The sequence below is a fragment of the Carassius carassius genome, chromosome 7, assembly GCF_963082965.1.
Source record: "Carassius carassius chromosome 7, fCarCar2.1, whole genome shotgun sequence".
NCBI classification, from domain to species: domain Eukaryota; kingdom Metazoa; phylum Chordata; class Actinopteri; order Cypriniformes; family Cyprinidae; genus Carassius; species Carassius carassius.
This window is the reverse complement of record NC_081761.1, coordinates 9,656,878-9,676,090: the sequence shown is the minus strand read 5'-3', so window position 1 is coordinate 9,676,090 and position 19,213 is coordinate 9,656,878. Positions and strand designations below refer to the sequence as shown.

General features: G+C 37.2%; 1 protein-coding gene across 1 annotated transcript in view; it reads right to left on the bottom strand.

The window, feature by feature from the left end:
- Positions 1-260: 260 nt before the first annotated feature.
- The window catches only part of LOC132143505 (protocadherin-7-like), a 35,768-nt gene continuing 16,815 nt past the window's right edge, over positions 261-19,213 (bottom strand). Inside the window, exons 3-4 of the mRNA XM_059553772.1 lie at positions 3,419-3,617; positions 261-1,277 (exon numbers count right to left, since the gene is read on the bottom strand). Of these exons, the coding sequence (XP_059409755.1) occupies positions 775-1,277; positions 3,419-3,617 (702 nt within the window). The 3' untranslated portion in view covers positions 261-774. The remainder of the gene's footprint in view (positions 1,278-3,418; positions 3,618-19,213) is intronic.

Here is a 19,213-nt window from a genome sequence, read left to right as displayed (position 1 = left end):
GTGTGTGTGTATGTTTGTGCTGTGTACAGAGTATATTTCACATGATTTAATTGGCTGATCTCAACTCTGAGATCTGACGGGATGGTAATTTAACAGTCATTGTGATAATTGCTCCATTACTGAAGTGAAGAAATAGCAAAGAATTCAATCTGAAAGCTTTGAAGCACTACTGAGAGCTGTAGTATATTCCCATATTCGTTAATAAAAGAAAAACAAGTAGCTTTACAAATGATTAAAAATGGATGACCAGACTTATTTCACCCTTTTTGTTTTCTCTAAAAGTCTGTGATGAAAGAATTTACATGTCTAGTGTTTACCATGTGACTGTAATTGAATAACCGTATTGGCTCAGCAACAGGAAACTAGTCAACATTTAGATGCCGCTGTCACCCTATGATTGGTTACTATTTCCTTTTTCCTTATGCTGCATGGTTTTATTGTCATGAAGTGCCACAACTGGATGAAAATAGCATTCATTTATGTGGTTTGTGATTGGATTTTGTCCATAAGTCCCCACATCGCCCCCTGTCTGTGGGAGGCCTAACATGCAAATGTTTGCCATCGACAAAGTCCAAGTTTATGAAAGCATAAAAGATGATTCACTTTTTCTCCTCAACTTTTGATATTTTGCATCTAGAGAAATGGACAGATGATTAATTTTTTGGCAAGGAGAAGATGCCTGTTTTAAACAGGTATGTGCTAGTCTTTCGATGATCCTCCTTGATGCTGTGAAGTTGCTCTTGTCCGTCCCGTGGCGATAGGGCTGCCTGCAGCTCACAGGTACACTTCCCTGCGAGACAGAGTGAGGCACGAGGTGGTCTTATAGTCGCCCCCCGTCCTTGTAAGCGGAATGACCTCTGGGGGGTGTGAGTCTTCTTCATCTGGACGACGGCCAAAGCCGGCGCTGCTGAATGTGTCATAGGATGCCGAGGTCATTTTCCGGTTCAGGAGATTACGGTTGTGGTCGCCCATGTTCCTGTTCCGGTCTCGACGGCTGAGCGTTCCAAGTGGATCTCCATTTGCGAGCGAATCCCGGACTTCCTCGCTTCCTCCGCTGCTCTTATCCGTATCTCCATCTCCATCTTCCTCTCGGTCGCTGTCGTCCTCCGTGTTGTTGTTGTTGTCGCCGGGCGAGGCGAAGGTGGACAGTTGGGGTGGTTCCAGGCGTCTGCGTGGTGATGGTTGCACAGGCATCCAGCAGGTGTCAGAGTGACCAATTTCATCACATTCTCGTGTGCACTTTCCTGTCAGAGCCACGTCAGGGAGCTGCCTGGGGTCTGAGGAACGGAAAAAGAGGCAGTTTTAGGATATCCTGCCAGGGAACTGTCTCTACTGAAATATGCGTTGGTCATAGGTCAAATATTTTTGCTCAGACTGTCAAGTTTTAGACACTCATGATGTCCCTGGAGAATAAATGACTCTGTCTGTCTACAGTGGCGTCTAAAGGTCTGGAACCAGGTTCATGTCAGTTTCATTGCTGCTGTAATATACAACCCGAATTCCGGAAAAGTTGGGACGTTTTTTAAATTTTAATAAAATGAAAACTAAAGGAATTTCAAATCACATGAGCCAATATTTTATTCACAATAGAACATAGATAACGTAGCAAATGTTTAAACTGAGAAATTTTACACTTTTATCCACTTAATTAGCTCATTTAAAATTTAATGCCTGCTACAGGTCTCAAAAAAGTTGGCACGGGGGCAACAAATGGCTAAAAAAGCAAGCAGTTTTGAAAAGATTCAGCTGGGAGAACATCTAGTGATTAATTAAGTTAATTGATATCAGGTCTGTAACATGATTAGCTATAAAAGCTTTGTCTTAGAGAAGCAGAGTCTCTCAGAAGTAAAGATGGGCAGAGGCTCTCCAATCTGTGCAAGACTGCGTAAAAAAATTGTGGAAAACTTTAAAAACAATGTTCCTCAACGTCAAATTGCAAAGGCTTTGCAAATCTCATCATCTACAGTGCATAACATCATCAAAAGATTCAGAGAAACTGGAGAAATCTCTGTGCGTAAGGGACGAGGCCGGAGACCTTTATTGGATGTCCGTGGTCTTCGGGCTCTCAGACGACACTGCATCACTCATCGGCATGATTGTGTCAATGACATTACTAAATGGGCCCAGGAATACTTTCAGAAACCACTGTCGCTAAACACAATCCGCCGTGCCATCAGCAGATGCCAACTAAAGCTCTATCATGCAAAAAGGAAGCCATATGTGAACATGGTCCAGAAGCGCCGTCGTGTCCTGTGGGCCAAGGCTCATTTAAAATGGACTATTTCAAAGTGGAATAGTGTTTTATGGCCAGACGAGTCCAAATTTGACATTCTTGTTGGAAATCACGGACGCCGTGTCCTCCGGGCTAAAGAGGAGGGAGACCTTCCAGCATGTTATCAGCGTTCAGTTCAAAAGCCAGCATCTCTGATGGTATGGGGGTGCATAAGTGCATACGGTATGGGCAGCTTGCATGTTTTGGAAGGCTCTGTGAATGCTGAAAGGTATATAAAGGTTTTAGAGCAACATATGCTTCCCTCCAAACAACGTCTATTTCAGGGAAGGCCTTGTTTATTTCAGCAGGACAATGCAAAACCACATACTGCAGCTATAACAACAGCATGGCTTCGTCGTAGAAGAGTCCGGGTGCTAACCTGGCCTGCCTGCAGTCCAGATCTTTCACCTATAGAGAACATTTGGCGCATCATTAAACGAAAAATACGTCAAAGACGACCACGAACTCTTCAGCAGCTGGAAATCTATATAAGGCAAGAATGGGACAAAATTCCAACAGCAAAACTCCAGCAACTCATAGCCTCAATGCCCAGATGTCTTCAAACTGTTTTGAAAAGAAAAGGAGATGCTACACCATGGTAAACATGCCCCGTCCCAACTATTTTGAGACCTGTAGCAGAAATCAAAATTGAAATGAGCTCATTTTGTGCATAAAATTGTAAACTTTCTCAGTTTATCTATTTATCTATGTTATTTATATTTAACATATTTATCTATGTTCTATTGTGAATAAAATATTGGCTCATGTGATTTGAAAGTCTTTTAGTTTTCATTTTATTAAAATTTTAAAAACGTCCCAACTTTTCCGGAATTCGGGTTGTACCACAAAGGAGAAGGACAAACCAAAACGAGAACAATCTAAATTCTAAGAAAATGTTTAAATTTTAAACATTATATTCCAAAGATTTTAAAATAATATTCCAAAACTTTATGAGTGTCTTTGTTATGTGAAACATAAAAAACGTTAACCAAAACTGTTTAGCTTCCAACATTCTTTAATATATCTTCTTTTTATTTTATTTTTTATTTTGGATGATCTATCCCTTTAAAGCAAAAGAAGAACAAAAAACAACATATGCGCATCATTTTTCACTAGTGGTCTCAGACCTTTCCCACAGCTTTTTACCATTTTCCACATGCTCCTCTTCGCCTACGCTCCCTTCTGGTGTTGTCCTTTCATATCCATCCTCAGGCAACGGTAAAGATCCCAGTCTGGGTCCAGAAGAGCTCTTGCTGCTTGGGGTCTCAGAGTCCTCCACTCCACTATCATAACAGCCTTGATCAGGAGCCTGACTCACCACAGAAAATGTCACTCTTCTGAGGGGCTGCGGAAAGACATGGGATTAAAACGTGATAGGTGACAGTAGGCATTACATCAGTGAAGATTATTTGTATAGGACCTTTGTTTGATCTGATTTCACAATGATCTCACTTAGACAGACAGACAGACATGAAGTTTCAAGTAAGAATAATTAAAAATAACGTGTCATGAGTATATCAGGGCCCCAAGCTGCAGTTTTAACCCTGCAACCATAGCATCAAGTTTTGCATTGGAAAGCTCCACTCACATTTTCTTCAGAAAATATAAAAACATAGTTACCAATTTAATAAGAAACAACACCTTTTATTACACCCAATGGAAAACTTTATGGCATATGTTTTATGGCTTCATCTATAGGTGTGACTCCATCTCCCCAACCTAATCTCACACTAGCAAATCAGCACATTCAGAGTCTCAAACAAAATCATAAAGTCCCATTGTGGCTGCCCGAAACCGAAAGGAGAAATGATGGGAAAGTCTAGCCATCAAAACGAGTCCCACATTGTCCCTTCAGTGTCTACTGGAGCAATGACTGACAGCTGTTAGGAGAACTGCCTTATGAGAAGCACATTTATATGCTCCGGTGTCTGCCTTTCTCAAGACAATGTGAACAGAGAGAGAATGTGAACGAGAGAGCGCGTTAAATGAACAGAGTAATTAACTGATGGTTTCATTTTTCACTGTGGGGAAGTGGAATCGTAACAGAGAGGAGAGAGGGTGATGAATCAGACTTTATGGGTGTCAGGTGTCAGGTGTCAAATGTAGCAAGCGACAAATGAACATTTATAGAACAAATCATCTGTTTTGTCTGCGAGCTGATGTCTGACATGCTTCTGACACTTGAGAGGTTTTGCGGGACAGCGAGCCTGATCTGGAAACTTCTTATAAAGTAGTCATGAATGGAGAATCAAAATGTTTTTTGTTTTTTTTAAATACACATATTAGAGGGTACTCCACAACAAAAACATTTCTGGCATAGAAATGCAATGCATTTTTAATGACGCGCCTGAGTGACTGAAAGATTTTTGTTTGTTCTTCATATTTCACAATGAGCTGTTTTTATGAATTATTCAAAACATGCTTTACACAATACCTTTTATTGAAAGATACAGAAGTGCCAAGCATTTTGTCCTTGGAGGCAACACAGGTAAATACATTTATTATCAATCTTGCATTGTGTTTGTAATAAATGTCAGTGTTTAAGACTCCAAGTGTATCATTGTTTGAGTGTTGCTAATAATATTGTTATAAACCTGGACCAGAAATACTTGAATTGAATATTTATAGTTTGTTTTACCATTGCTATATGTAGCTTGTGTTTTACTGTTGTCATCTTTTAATTTCTTCTGCCTCGCCTTTAAACACACGGCTCTCTCACAGCACTTTCCATCTTGAATATCAAACACAACATGCAGTAAAGGAGGGATACGGAATGATGAAGTTACCCAATCATAGCAATGGTCGTTTACTTCCGATTTTGCAAGTGGTAACACGCCTTAAAATTGTGTGAGTTTCACAGAATGAAAATGAAAATGAGAGAAATTTTTTTTTAAATAAAATAAAAATTATATATATATATATATATATATATATGTATGTATTCCTCATTTTCATTCTGTGAAACTCATATAATTTTAAGGGGTGTTACCATTATATATATATATTATATATATATTTTTTTTCTTTTTTAAATCAGGCCTTCTTCAATGCAAAAACTTTATAAATTAACCTTGAGAAACATATCAGAATCTGAAAGTGCATTTCATTACCCCTTAAAAAAAGACCACACATACTCTACATTACAATCTGCTTTTCATTCCTAAAGTATTCAATATATAGTATCATTTTCAAATGAATCTTTGTTGTATCTGGAGCATAATGCGTGATAATTTGATGCTAATGCTTACAGTCATTCCTAGAAGATTCTTGAATCTTTAATATTTTCTTTTTTTATTCCACTGTTGTCCACTCTCTAGAGGCACATAAAGAGACACAGACAGACTCTCTCTCTCTATCTCTCTCTCTTTCTCTACTCAGTTTTATGTTGAGCCAATCAATGCAGTGCCCTTAACTCTTGCTGTAAGTCTCAGTGGAATGCTGTTTTATTGACCCATAATTCCCCACCATCATTTACTAACTCCACTCCTCACTTTTCTCTGAATTTCTGCCTTTCAATTAAGACTGGGGATCTCGTCAGGTCTAACTCATACATCTAGCGCAGCTCTCCTGGATGCTAGAGAGACAAACATTGTGCAGTTGCAGATACATTATATAAGTGCTTTCTCAACTGGTGCGTAGTGACCCAGAAATGGGTAGCAGGTCTGTTCTGATTATAAACAGCAGCTGAATGGAAATTTAAAAAAATGCAACTATCCATTTAATCATATTCAGTCGGTAAAGAATAATAAACAGCCTTATGAACTTTCACTGGTGACATCAATATTTATTGTTATGCTTTTTGCAGCTACTATTATCTGAAGCGACTTACACTGCATTTCAGGTATACTTTTTTCAGCTCATGCATTCCCTTGGAACTGAACCCATGAGCTCTGTAGGGCCCTATGAAATCCCTTTTTTTTCAATACTAGTACACTATGAAATGCATTTTATTTCTATACTATGATCTGCTGTTTGATCTACAGAAATGCATTTCAAAATCAGTTCTACAAAAAAAAAAACAAAAAAAAAAAAAAAACCTATATACAGTATTTTGGCCCAAAGTCATCATAATTCAGTGAAACCCATTGCTTTCTAAGAGAACTGTACACTGACTCATTTGACTGTATGAGGGTGGGACTATAGCATGGGTGGGAATATAAGCCTGTTTGCTGCATTGTCTTATCGACACGGTGGAACCAATCAGATTACGGCGGATTTCATGTTGAATTGCCAAGCACTGCTGGCTTATGTTTGCCACTGTATACCGATTACCCAAGCCCACTTTACACTAACGCCTTCATTTAATTTGTTTGACAAAGATTAATTAACTTCATATTTAAGAACAATATCAGCATTTAAATCAGTTGCTAAAGAAAGTAGCTCATGAAGAACATTTCAGAACATCGTAGAGCATTTATCCACACAACTGCCTGAAGGGTTTCTAGATATTACCCACTGAATTGAGTTTCACCTACTCACTTTCGAGGTTTCATAAGTAATGTAGCTATACAATACGTTGCTCCAAATAAGCTGCACTGAATCAATTTTAGTTGAATATTTAGCTTCTTTGGCTGAGAAACAGTGTAATAAGCCCTATTATGAGTGTGAGAAAGCAACTAAAGGTTTGTCCCACGGTTTGTTGCAGTCTCCCTGGCAAATAGCGAGCCATTGTTTTAAGTAGTTATCATTAAGCTTAGTTTAAGAGTGATTTTCACTGTCATTGTGTATTATCTATTGAGCAACGCTTTCAATTAAAGCTTTGCTAACCTGTGGGTGAAGGTCTCCTATAAGAAGGGGAACAAATTTACAAATGAGATCTCTATAATATCTTTGTTTCTCTTAAGTGAGTTTAAATGGTGAATAAATGGAGTCTCTTGCTTCTCTGATTTTTTATTTTTCCCCCTGAGAGAAAAAAAGGCCACTGTAATCTCAAGTGTGTATCTTCTAGAATTTCAGAAAAGGAAAGTAAATAGATTTCAACAAGAACTCATATAAGATTTTCTTATATTCTCCCAAGGCCAGATAAGTTCTAGTCAAAAATAGTGTCTAATTTTTATGTCTCTGTATGAAAAAAAACAAAAACACATACTATTCTTAAAAAAAACGAGGTTGTGTGATTTAATAATAATAATAATAATAATATTTAGCAAAGATGCATCACATTTTTTTTAAAGTGACAATAACAATATTACTTTACGTGAATGCTGTTCTTTAGAGTTTTTTATTCAACAAAGAATCCTGGAAAAAATTATCTCAGCTTCCACAGAAATATAATAATAATATAACATAAATATTTAGTATAATATATAATAAAAGTTTTTTTGTTTGTTTGTTTGTTTTTGTTTTTTTTTACACCAAATCAGCATATTAGAATGATTTCTGAAGGATCATGTGACAGTAAAGATTGAAGTAATGACTGCTGAAAATTCTGACCCTGGACCACAAAACCAGTCTTAAGTCACTGGGGTATATTTGTAGCAATAGCCAAAAAAACATTGTATGTGTCAAAATTATCGATTTTTCTTTCATTCCAAAAATTATTAGGATATTAAGTAAAGATCCTGTTTCATGAATATTTTGTAAATTTCCTACCTCTAAATATATAAAAACTTAATTTTTGATTAGTAATGTGCATTGCTGAGAATTCATTTGGACAGCTTCAAAAGGCGATTTTCTCAGTATTTAGAGTTTTTTGCACCCTCAGATTCCAGATAAATCTCAATCTTTCATATGATGTATAAATCTCAAAAATTTACACTTAAGACTGGTTTTGTGGTCCAGGGACACAATGCTGCTTTGCACTACAAGATTCAATTACATGTTAAAATATATTAAAATGGAAAAAAAAAACAAATCAACATAAAAATATTTTTAATTATAAATTTTTAAACATCCTTTCCAACTCCAAATCCAGTGAAGTGAAGAACACAGAATTTCATTCTCTTCATACCATAAAACATCTGATTTAACATTTGAATAAAATGTTCCACTGGGCTCTTTAATATGCATATATAAAGCATATTTAGAAGCTGCACCTGTATATCACATTACACTGCTATCTATGAAAAATAATATGTTTTACAGTATAATCATTTGTATATAATTAGAGTATATAATTTGAGTTTTTGTGGCACACACGCTATTCCATATTGTCGCAATATGATGGGGCATAATGTTTGCGTGGGAGGCAGAAACTGAGAGCGCATCAGTCACAGAGGTTAAGCTTTTGGCTTTGTGGTTGTTTGTGTTTGTGAGAGAAGAGTTTGGCTAAAGACACAGAGGTTTGGCTGTGTGAATGTGTGTGAAAAGCAGACTCTGGCTAAAGTCACAAAGGTTGGGTTTTTGGATGTTTGTGTGTGTTCTTGGGTCTTGGCTGGGGTCCAGTCAGTCCACCAGCAGCAGAAACTGAGCTGATAGAATATTAATGGACTTTGACGGCAAACATTAAAAACCAACCCTTTAATCTGACACAGGCCATTTCCTTTCCCTTTCCAGCATGACATCCAACTGTGTCTGTGTATGTTTACTGATGTGACTGTCTGTTAAACCAGGTGTGCATCACCGCCTGCCCACCTTTGTGTGCACGCGTGTGTGTGTGCACATCTACAGCGGTGTGCATGCACATCTAACAATCTTGTTTGCGAGGTTTCAGGCCTGAGTGTGTGTATGTGTGTCTGCTTTCCACAGTCATCAACATAATTAGAGAGAAACACTCTTACCTGACGGCTCATAGGAAATTAACGAGGCCTGATTAATTAGTGCTTAGCCTCTCCTCTGCGTTCTATGACTCTGCATATTGAAAGGGCATGCCGCATACAATGAATAATTCAAGTGAGCGGATTTGGATATGGATCTATAGTGTGTTCCAACTAAGTACATTCAATTAGTGACATCATTCAAACAGCACAGAAGAGACCCTCAGGCCTCTGCCATTAACTGTAAAATCAGTATTATTCGCGATTAGTGTGCACAAACTGTCCTGTTAACTATCCTGCATATTCCATTGCATTTTTGTCTAAATTATATTTTTTTCTTTTCTATTAATATTCTTTTCTAGTCTATTCTGTTCTCTTTCATTTAGGGAGCAAACGTTTTCAACAAAATCTCAGAGTCTTCAGTGATTTCAATGTAAACTCAAACATTTATCATCCAATTCTTCCAAAACAGAGACCTAAAAGGGTTAGTTCACACAAAAAGGACAACCCTGTCATGTTTCATAAGAGAACCAACAGCGTGATGCATACCCTACTCATAGTTTGTTCATTGTTGAATCATTCTCATTCATGTACTGACTCTCCCTTATGAATCACATGCCTGCTTTATCTCCCCTCAAAGAATGATTCTTGAATAAGCAAGTGACATTCAAGTGTGGGTTGTAAAGGAGAATATCATTGTTTGGACATATGAGAATGATTCTAAACGGTGTAATTCAGGGTCATTATAAATGTCACGATGCAAAATGATATCATCTTGCTTTTGTACTTAGACTAAACCCTAAACCTAAGTGTTAGTGTTAACAAAAGCAAAAATGAATATGATAAAAATGCATTTGCTGAAATATTCATGACATTTTAACTTTTTTCTTGTGACTCATTTTTAACAGGCTCTTACGAGAGCAAGTACAGCTATGTACCAGCTGAGCTACCAAGCAAGTTTACTGTGTCAGAAAAGCCATACATATGTAGCTGGTTATGTGATGCAATTAGTTTACAAACAATGCGCTATGGTAAAAGTGTTTTGAGGACATAGCATAGTATTCTGAAAAAAAGGCTTTATTAGATGACAATTTACACCTGTAATAATACAGTACTTTGTTGTTGTTTTACTGGCACCTGGCACTAGTTGTTATTTCAGCTGGAAAGTGAAGTGATTTGTTTTGTGCAAGTACGTATTTTGTAAAAAAAAAAAACAAAAAAAAAAACTTTCTTTTTTTTTTTTTTTTATATGTGCCTATGCTGAAACGGTTCAAATCTTGTTAGTGTACAAAAAGAACTGGGGCATCTAAATTTGCAAAAAGCTTTGTAGACTTGTTTTAGTAAAAATTTTTTAACAAATCTGTTGTGCTAATGATTCAATGACTCACACACTCCTAATGTACGAAAGTACATGCACTGTTTGCCACCTTCTGCTAATGTATTGCACCTGCTAATGTAATAGCATATCATGCTGGAGGGACAGCTAAACAAATCAATGAAAGAATCAGAATTAATCTTTCTTTGAAAATTGCTCCTAAAAATGTCTTTTCTGTTTAGTGGAAGGAAGACAGTCTTAGGGGTTCAGAACAACATGAGTGTGAACAAAAGGGGTTCAAAACAACATGAGCGTGAAAAAAAAAAGACACAATTTTTTACACAATTTTCTTTTGTCCTGGGCTATAATAAAGAGCCGCTTGTAAGCAGTAAAGTTTTCTTCTGGAATAGCAGTGCTTGCCCAAAAGGCAGCAATACACTACACAAGTATTTACAAATGTGGGGCTTAAAGGCATTAAAGGAGGATGTAAAATTGCACACACACAGAGAGATAATTTGCCGTTGGTGGTTTACTTTAGTTTAGTATTCACTCATATGCCTGTCCTGTGGAAAACAATTTCTCTCGCCTGTGTGTAACCACAGCAAACACTGACAGTTATTAATACAAGCAGGTGGCAACCTGACAAGCGTAAGTTTGTGTAGGATGGAGATAGACGGACAGACGCACACATCATTTACAATTTCCCGTACGTCTCTTGCTCAATGACATGAGAAGGATAAGTGAACGTGTGCACCGGACTGGCGTTTTTGTGGCGGGATAAAGGTCACAGAGATGCGGATGTCTTCTGCAATAGCGTGACAGATATTCCTCATGATCATCCTGCACCACGGCTCGCTCTGACTGCAGCATTTTACATTAACGCTCCCCCCCACTCTTTCTTTCAGCTCTCTTCCTTCTCCCTTGTTTCTCCTCTTTATTCATAACTCTCATTCCTTTTTCTTCCCTCAATTCCCTTGCAGTTTCAACCTCGATCGTTCATTCAGCCCACCTTGAATTCTCTCATCTTTCTCTGTATATCTCCCATCCTCTCTCTCTTTTCTTTTTTTCCTCTCTCTCAGCTCCAGGTGATTTACAGGGCTGCTCAGCAGTATCTGAGTATCAGCACTGAGTCTGTGTGAGGAATAATAATCACCATGCAGTGAAAGAGGCACTGCAGAGAGAGAGAGAGAGAGAGAGAGAGAGAGAGAGACATGGAGGGAGAGTGAGAAAGAGAGAGGTGGAGAGTGTGTTGTGAGATGAGCAGCGAGCAAACAGAGGTAAGAAGTGGTTGCGCTAGAACACACACACACACACTCACACACAAACACACACAGAGATGTACAAGCGTGGATTAGCGCACATTAACTGTTGCAGTAGGGTCATCAGCTGACTGCAATACAAAGTCATGGAGGAAGACGGGCACCAGTGCCCCTTAGTGGACAAAATCAGGCACTGTCAGTTTCTCAAGCATGCTGTGAATGGAATGACATAAGTGCTTTCCTACACACTCTTTAATAATAATATTGTGCCTCAGGTCTGCCGTATATTTTGATTTTAGCGAGATTCATACTATATTTTGACATTTTTATTGATAGTCTAGAGGGGACAGGCTAAGGAGCAGAAAAGGGGTAGGGATTGAAGGCTTGAGAAATTACATTAGCGGAATTTGATATCTTGGATCATGCGCACTCTGGGATAACAATATTAACATTACACTTCTTAAGAAATTGAAAAAGAAAGAGTTTTTAAGATTCAAAATCTGCCATGATGGCAGCATGGTATTTGCATAATGACTCATTAGTCACTTTTTTTCCACACTGACAGCATTTACACTGACAGTAATCAATACAAAATATTTGTATTGATTTAAATGCAACCAACATAATAATAATAACAGTAGTGACAGTAAAGATATTTATAATAAGATTTAAAAAGATTTACTTCACATGAATTATGCTCTTTTGAACTTTCCAATCAACCAATAATCCTAAATTTTTTTTATTAAATGTCTACAATGTATGTGTGTGTGTTTCTTAGAGTAACATTGCCTACTGCCTTTCTCACTGGCTGTTATATATACATAAAATTGTATGTTATATATCACATTTAAAATTTTAGTTTTTGTTTAAGGCTTTTATACACATTGCATGACCTTACGATGAGTTTTCCCCATTATAATTAGTTTAATGAAGCCAGACATCTGACTTCAGTCAAAGCGCCACAGCTGAGTCAAAGTCAAACAAGTGTAAGCACTTAATTCCTAGAGGAACCAAAGTGCATCGTCTGAAGCAAAGCTGTTTAACAAAACCACACGGCGTTTGGGACAGATTAAGCTCTTGAGTGGAGGGCAAACTAATCCATATGTGATTGGGCTTTGACTGAATGAAAGATAATGATTAGGTGCATGTTTGACAGACGTGTCTTGTCTTCCTGGTTCGTTTCATTGAGAACAATGCTCACTTAATGAGGGTGCCCTGATGTTAGCAAGCACTGTATGTGTGAGGAGGTGATATTTATGGCTTTTCCCTCATCATCGTCTCAGACTTCCACATAAAAGTCTCCATTGTGCGTTTCCGAAGTAAACAGGATGCTTCAGCTACAGCCTTGCCTTCATATGTGTGTGTGTTCTGCATAGGAATTTCACATGTGTGTGTCTGGGTATATATCAATGGTGAGACAGAGACATTTAATGAATACCCACTAGTGACAAAAATCTACATCCACACACACGAATGCACACACACACATACACACACACCGTCCCCTATTGTCCATTTTATACTGACCAGTAACCAAACAAAGCAGTTCTGTTACATACACCACAAAACATACATAGTGAATTGAGTAAGGATGTCTTGCTAATTGTATAATGAGCTGTATAAGTATGTCCCGTGCAAGATGACTTATTTTCACGTGCAGATGAGCTCATGCTATGTAAGACTGCATTTTTAATCAGTTATGCTACATGTAGTTTTGCCAACGAACATATGCACGAGAAATCCTGGCTCTGTTTCCTGTCAGAAACTTGTCACTGAGGTGACATTCGGCGAGATGAAAATACATAATCATGTGATTTTCACAGTCTCTGAACGCAAAACAAAAAATTCGTACACACCTACACTAAGCGGCCCAGACAGCGAACACACCCCTGTGACACACACACATTTAAACAGAATGTCTCACGACATGCTGCGGTTGCTGTGACAATAACCTCAGTGTGTGTATGCGTGTGACACAGAGGGGCGTTATTGGGCAGAGCACACTACACTCTTTCAGTCCGCCCCCCATTCTTAGTTCCTCTCAGACGTAATCGCTCATCTCTGTGAAGCCTTCATCATCTAAGTTCATCTCGTGACGTCCACTGTGAGAATAGGCCCTTTCTGTGACAAAGGCATAATTAACATCCAGTGTCGGGGAGCAGCTTAGTAAAAGTAGTGAACATCCGTTAACCTCTGTGCTTCAGAGTGACAGTATTTCTGCTGTTTTCAAAACCGTTTTGCAGTTGCAAGTGAGTTTTTAACAAGTAAAGGTGTAATATACAAAGCAGCAAACAATTTGAGGTACTAATCAAACACTGTGGGGTAAATATCTTCTTTCTCTTTCTCCGTTTTAAAAAACTGATTCTTTTCTGAATGGTTCAATTCAATGCACCGGTTCGATCAAATTATTCAGAGTGATTTGTCTCCATGCAGCTTTTTTGTTCACTACCCATCTAACAAAGTAAATGTTTAGCGTTTTTTTTTCTCAAGACAACAGATGAACAGATGTCTGTGTGGCAATTTCTCATTCATTCATTCATTCATTCTTTCATTGTCATATATACAATTATTTTTTTACATTTATAATAATAATTTATCAATAAAATGTCTTGTTAAATGTCACTTAGTCATTTGTATATATATATATATATATATATATATATATATATATATATATATATATATATATATATATATATATATATATGAAGAGTTCAGATGCAAAAGCCTCTTAGTGCCATCTGAAACTTTCATCTAAAATGAGCATATTTAACAGACTCCTATATTTATGTTCAATTATTTCACTTTAATGGCATAGAAAATGACTTTTACATTGCCATTAAAGTAAAATTACTGAACCTAAACATAGGAGCCTGATAAAAATGCAAATTTCAGATGAAAATTTCAGATGGCACTTAGAGGCTTTTGCATCTGAACTATATATATATAAATTATGCTGTTTTATAGTTTTATTAAGGGCATCAAATGGAAGGGATTTATTTGTTTTATTTTCTAGCCATATAAAATATTAAAATATAATATGTATTAAAAAATAAAAAAAATAATTAGATTTTGTTAAATGTCACTGATGCCAACTACATGTTTAATATAAAGGCTGTTGTTGTCTCTTAATTTGTTGTTTTATGGAATTTTGTGTAAATAAATGGAATTTAGTGTATATTATTATATATATTATTGTAAATATATGAAGTGTAAATGCTGGCCATCATTGTACAAATGAAAAATAAAATAAAATAAATTACACAAAATAAAATAAATGTGTAAAAAGAAGTAGCTAACTACTAGTACAACTCAACAATGTCAAAATACTGTCTAGCTCTCCATGTCTAGCGTTTTTTTTTTTTTTTCTTTTTTTTTCTGCTGGCGTCTTAGGCCATAAAATATTCAGACCATTCAATGCAAACATTAAATCACTCTGCACTTTAATAAATACCAATCCAGCGGAATAACGACCAGCATAAACCATCATAAAGACACCTGACAATATTATGCCCCGCTCTTTAAAGACCAGATTGTTGTAAACAACCATTTCACAAACATCCTGTTCTTTTTATACTTGATAAGTGTGAACTGGTTTGGTTTACTGTCCACAGTGAGGGGGCTTGAGCCCACCCCACCTCGTGGATGTATTTAATTATAGAAATTAAGGTGGAGTCAGGGTGGTGGAGGGATGCCAGGAGAACTATCAAAGGAGTGAGGTTTGCAGCTGTGTATATATCCTTCGTGGCATGATTAGCAGAATCAGCTCCTCCTGAACATCCTTTTAGAACTCAGTTATGATGTCTCATGTATCTACTACATACTGTATATATACAGATGTCAAGTATTATATATATATATATATATATATATATATATATATATATAAATTTTTTTTTTTTTTTTTTTTCAATATATTACTGAGTGGAAAAGAGGACAGATGACCTAAAATGATAAGGGGAACAGAATTGGGACACAACCCCAGATTCGAACACTCATTTCTCACCACAGATCAATGTGTCTGACCACTAGCCTGTGGCTCAAACAAATGTCAAATGTTATGTGAAATATCATACTGTACGCATTATCAGATCCGAATATAACTGATGGCTTACAGGGCTCCTAAGGGAGACTGTTGTTCATGTTTTCTTATGAAATACTAAAACTGTCACAATCACTGTATTACAAGGAATGCTGATATAACCTGAGATCAGGTCAGCGATTGTGGCCTGATGGAAACAAAATGTGATAGTACAAAAAAAAAAAGCTAAAAAGGTTTAATTAAAAAATTTTTACTCACCCTCATGCTGTTTTAAGCCTGTATCACTAACCCTAAAAGCTTAGAACAGAGCAAAGTGGGGGAAAAACAGTTTATAGTCCTGCCTCTGGAAATACCCAACATATGAGAGGAAAAAAAATCAATCCATTTAGCAACAATAAACAACTGCAGCCTACAACTCAGCACTAACAATGTGTGTGTGTGTGTGTGTGTGTGTGTGTGTGTGTGAGAGAGAGAGAGAGAGAGAGAGAGAGAGAGAGAGATAATATATTTTAGAAGAAACAGAACAAAAATCTTCGGATGCTTAATTGCATGTTAATTGGAATTGTAAATACACATATTTAATGATGATTTTACAATTTAGTACATTTACATTATATAAGTTTTAAACGTAATGTTGTATTACACATTACAAGTGCTATTTTTTATATTTTAGTCAACATTTAAATGTAAATATTGAAAGCACACAAAAAAGATGATTAAAACATATTTAACCATGTAATTTGACTATAACAAGGTGCACTTTTAAAAGTGCATTTAAGTGCATTAAGACAATTATAAATCTCTTATGTACACCTACAAGTAAAAGGGTTAATGCTTTAACATATATTCTGTAAGTACAGTTTTTTTTTATTATACTATTAGGATTTAAAGTACACTACAATGCACATTCAATACAATTAAGCGCATTTCTTCTTCACAAGAATGATCAGAGAAAACAGCCAAACAGTGAAGGTTTGAAGTTGTCAACCATCAGTTAAAATTCTGAACCAAAACAAAAGCAAATGTGAAAATTCACTTAGACATTTCCTCTTGTTTGCTTATTTGATCATATCAGTTAATCAGCCATTTCCACTGTGCATGCTGTGAAATATGTGAATTTGTCTGCATTCACTCGTCAGCAAGCGCACGAACACATACAGCAACTGCAACATCTCAGCGGGAGTTGTCTGACCGTGTCATGCGACCGAAGCCTGAGTCACAGCTTGAACGTGTTTGTGTGTGTGCACAGATATCAGACATTTTCTTTCTTCCTAGCTGCTTTTCCAGCACAAACGTTTTTAAAATCCCTTCTATGTTGTGAGAACCCTGAAGAACTACTGTGTGAAAGTTGAACTTCAAAAAAAGCCTCTCCATCTCACGTTCTGCTTTTCGCTTAGCAAAGTGCTTACTATAAATTACAAAGAAAACGGAGCACTTACGGCCCACATAGTTGACAGTCTAACTTATGTTCAACGAATCTCCCAACACGAATGTTCCACACACACACGCACGCACGCACGCATGCACGCACACACACACACACACACACACACACACACACACACACACACACACACACACACACACACACACACACACACACACACAATCTCTTTTTATTGCTGTGTTTCTAAAACGTCCTTCTCAGGTCTGTCTTCTTAGATGTATTGCCCCTTTTTATCCAACCAATTAGGCGTCAGCATTTCATCTCCCAGGAAACGTGTTTGTGGCTTTAATTGGCCATTTGATTTGCATCGCTTTGATTTAATTCTAACCGAGTGAAGAGTTTTATTTTCGCCTAGGCGGCTGTTGTTTCCCCTGGGGCCAAAGCCACGTGTGAGTGTGTGTGGGTTGTGTTCTTGGGTGTTTATGGGTGTTGCTTAATGTGTGCGCATCAAAAAGCAGACCAGAAAGTGTGTGTGTGTGCGCGATCCAGATTGAGGAGGGTGTCGGATTTAGATTCAGGGTTAGAAAGTGTGTTGCCTCGGTTGCTTTCAAACATTTTTAGCATTCTTTGAAGCGTGATGGGTGTTGTTCTGAACACTGTTACACTTGGGCAGTGTGAGGAAAGCATCATGCCTTATCTCTGTGGGCTTCCTGTCGACGTGTACAGGCAGGTGAAAGGGATCACACACACAAACACTAACGCACACACACACAGAGGAACAGGCCCACAGGCCCTGGCTTGCCCACACACTCATTTTCCACCAGTGGGATGAGACGGAGGGGGGCAGACGACTGTATAGTGGTGTATCCAAGAAGAACGACAAGTAGTTTTTCTTCTACATGAAAAGCGCCTTTGCAGCAGAGGCACAGAAGAGCAAAAGATTATGTCTATAGGGCTCCTGTGGTGTGTCTTAAATGGTAAAATATTCAAATAACCAAACAAAACAAAATAAATAAATAAATAAAGCAAGTAAAGAGTACAATATGTGGTTTTATGCATAATAATGTCACAGTAGTATATCTGGCTGCTTTGAAGGCTATAGTTCAATCCCACCCTGACTCGCGATAGTGCTGCATTCAGCCATTATTCTTCCACACCATCATCACGCTGTTCGCACATGGACTGCATCCAATACCGTAAATATGAGGAAATCAATCAAACAAGCAGATTTTATTTGATTGACACTTTCTAACTGCTCATGCATGAACAGATCCCTAGGTTGGACATGTTTCTGTGTAAATGGGCAGTTAGGAATTAGAGAGCAAATGCAGTGATCTGATTCGCAGGCCTAACAATGTGATGAAAGGAGGAGAGAAAACAACATCTCTCTGTTTTAATCTTTTTCCCTTCCTGAGCTTTCTTTGAGCAGGAAAATGTTGATCCAAGGAATAATCCCTAACTACAGTCTTAAAATTAAGTGTGCAAGTCCAAACAGACTAAAATGCTGTGTCATTTATTCTTTGTTATGCATACTGATATATAGTGCATATAAAGTGTCAACGTGACCTCATTAAGCTCCTAAAAATGCGTTTTATTTTTTTAACCCAACTTCTGGGTTGAGACTGTTGGATTGATTCTTTTTCAGTGTTGGATAGTTTTTGTGTTACCAAGTCGTTAGTTTAGTGCAGTGGCATAGCGGATGGGCCCGCACTGTGGGGGGGCCCCGTAATGACCTCCCCGTGCTGAGTTGCGTCGTATCATGTGTCGAGAAAAGCCAGATATTGTCAAAAGCATCAAATACTGGCAATATTAAGAGGATTTGGCATTTCCAATTAATGCAGTCCTGTCACATTCTTCTTCTTCTTCTTCTTCATCTTCTTCTTAGGCCTATTATTATTATAAGGATACTATTATTAAATTACAGTTAATTTGCCTTGCCATCATTCATTGCGCATCATGCAATAAAAAATTTGGCTATTAGCTTACTCCTCATTAAAAATGTTTTTAAAAGTTTTTTTTTTTAATATTAACATTACAGTCATCAATGCATATTAAGAGCAGCTTTATTTCATACACAGATAAAAAAAATAAAATAAATAATAATAATATTAATAAAATTCTTCTGATGTTTTTCACTATACGGGCCACAAAATGAATATTAAGAGAATTATTCAAGACAGTTATAAACCATTATCAGCATATGTTGATCATGTTTAAAACAGAAATATTTCCAATACTGCGAC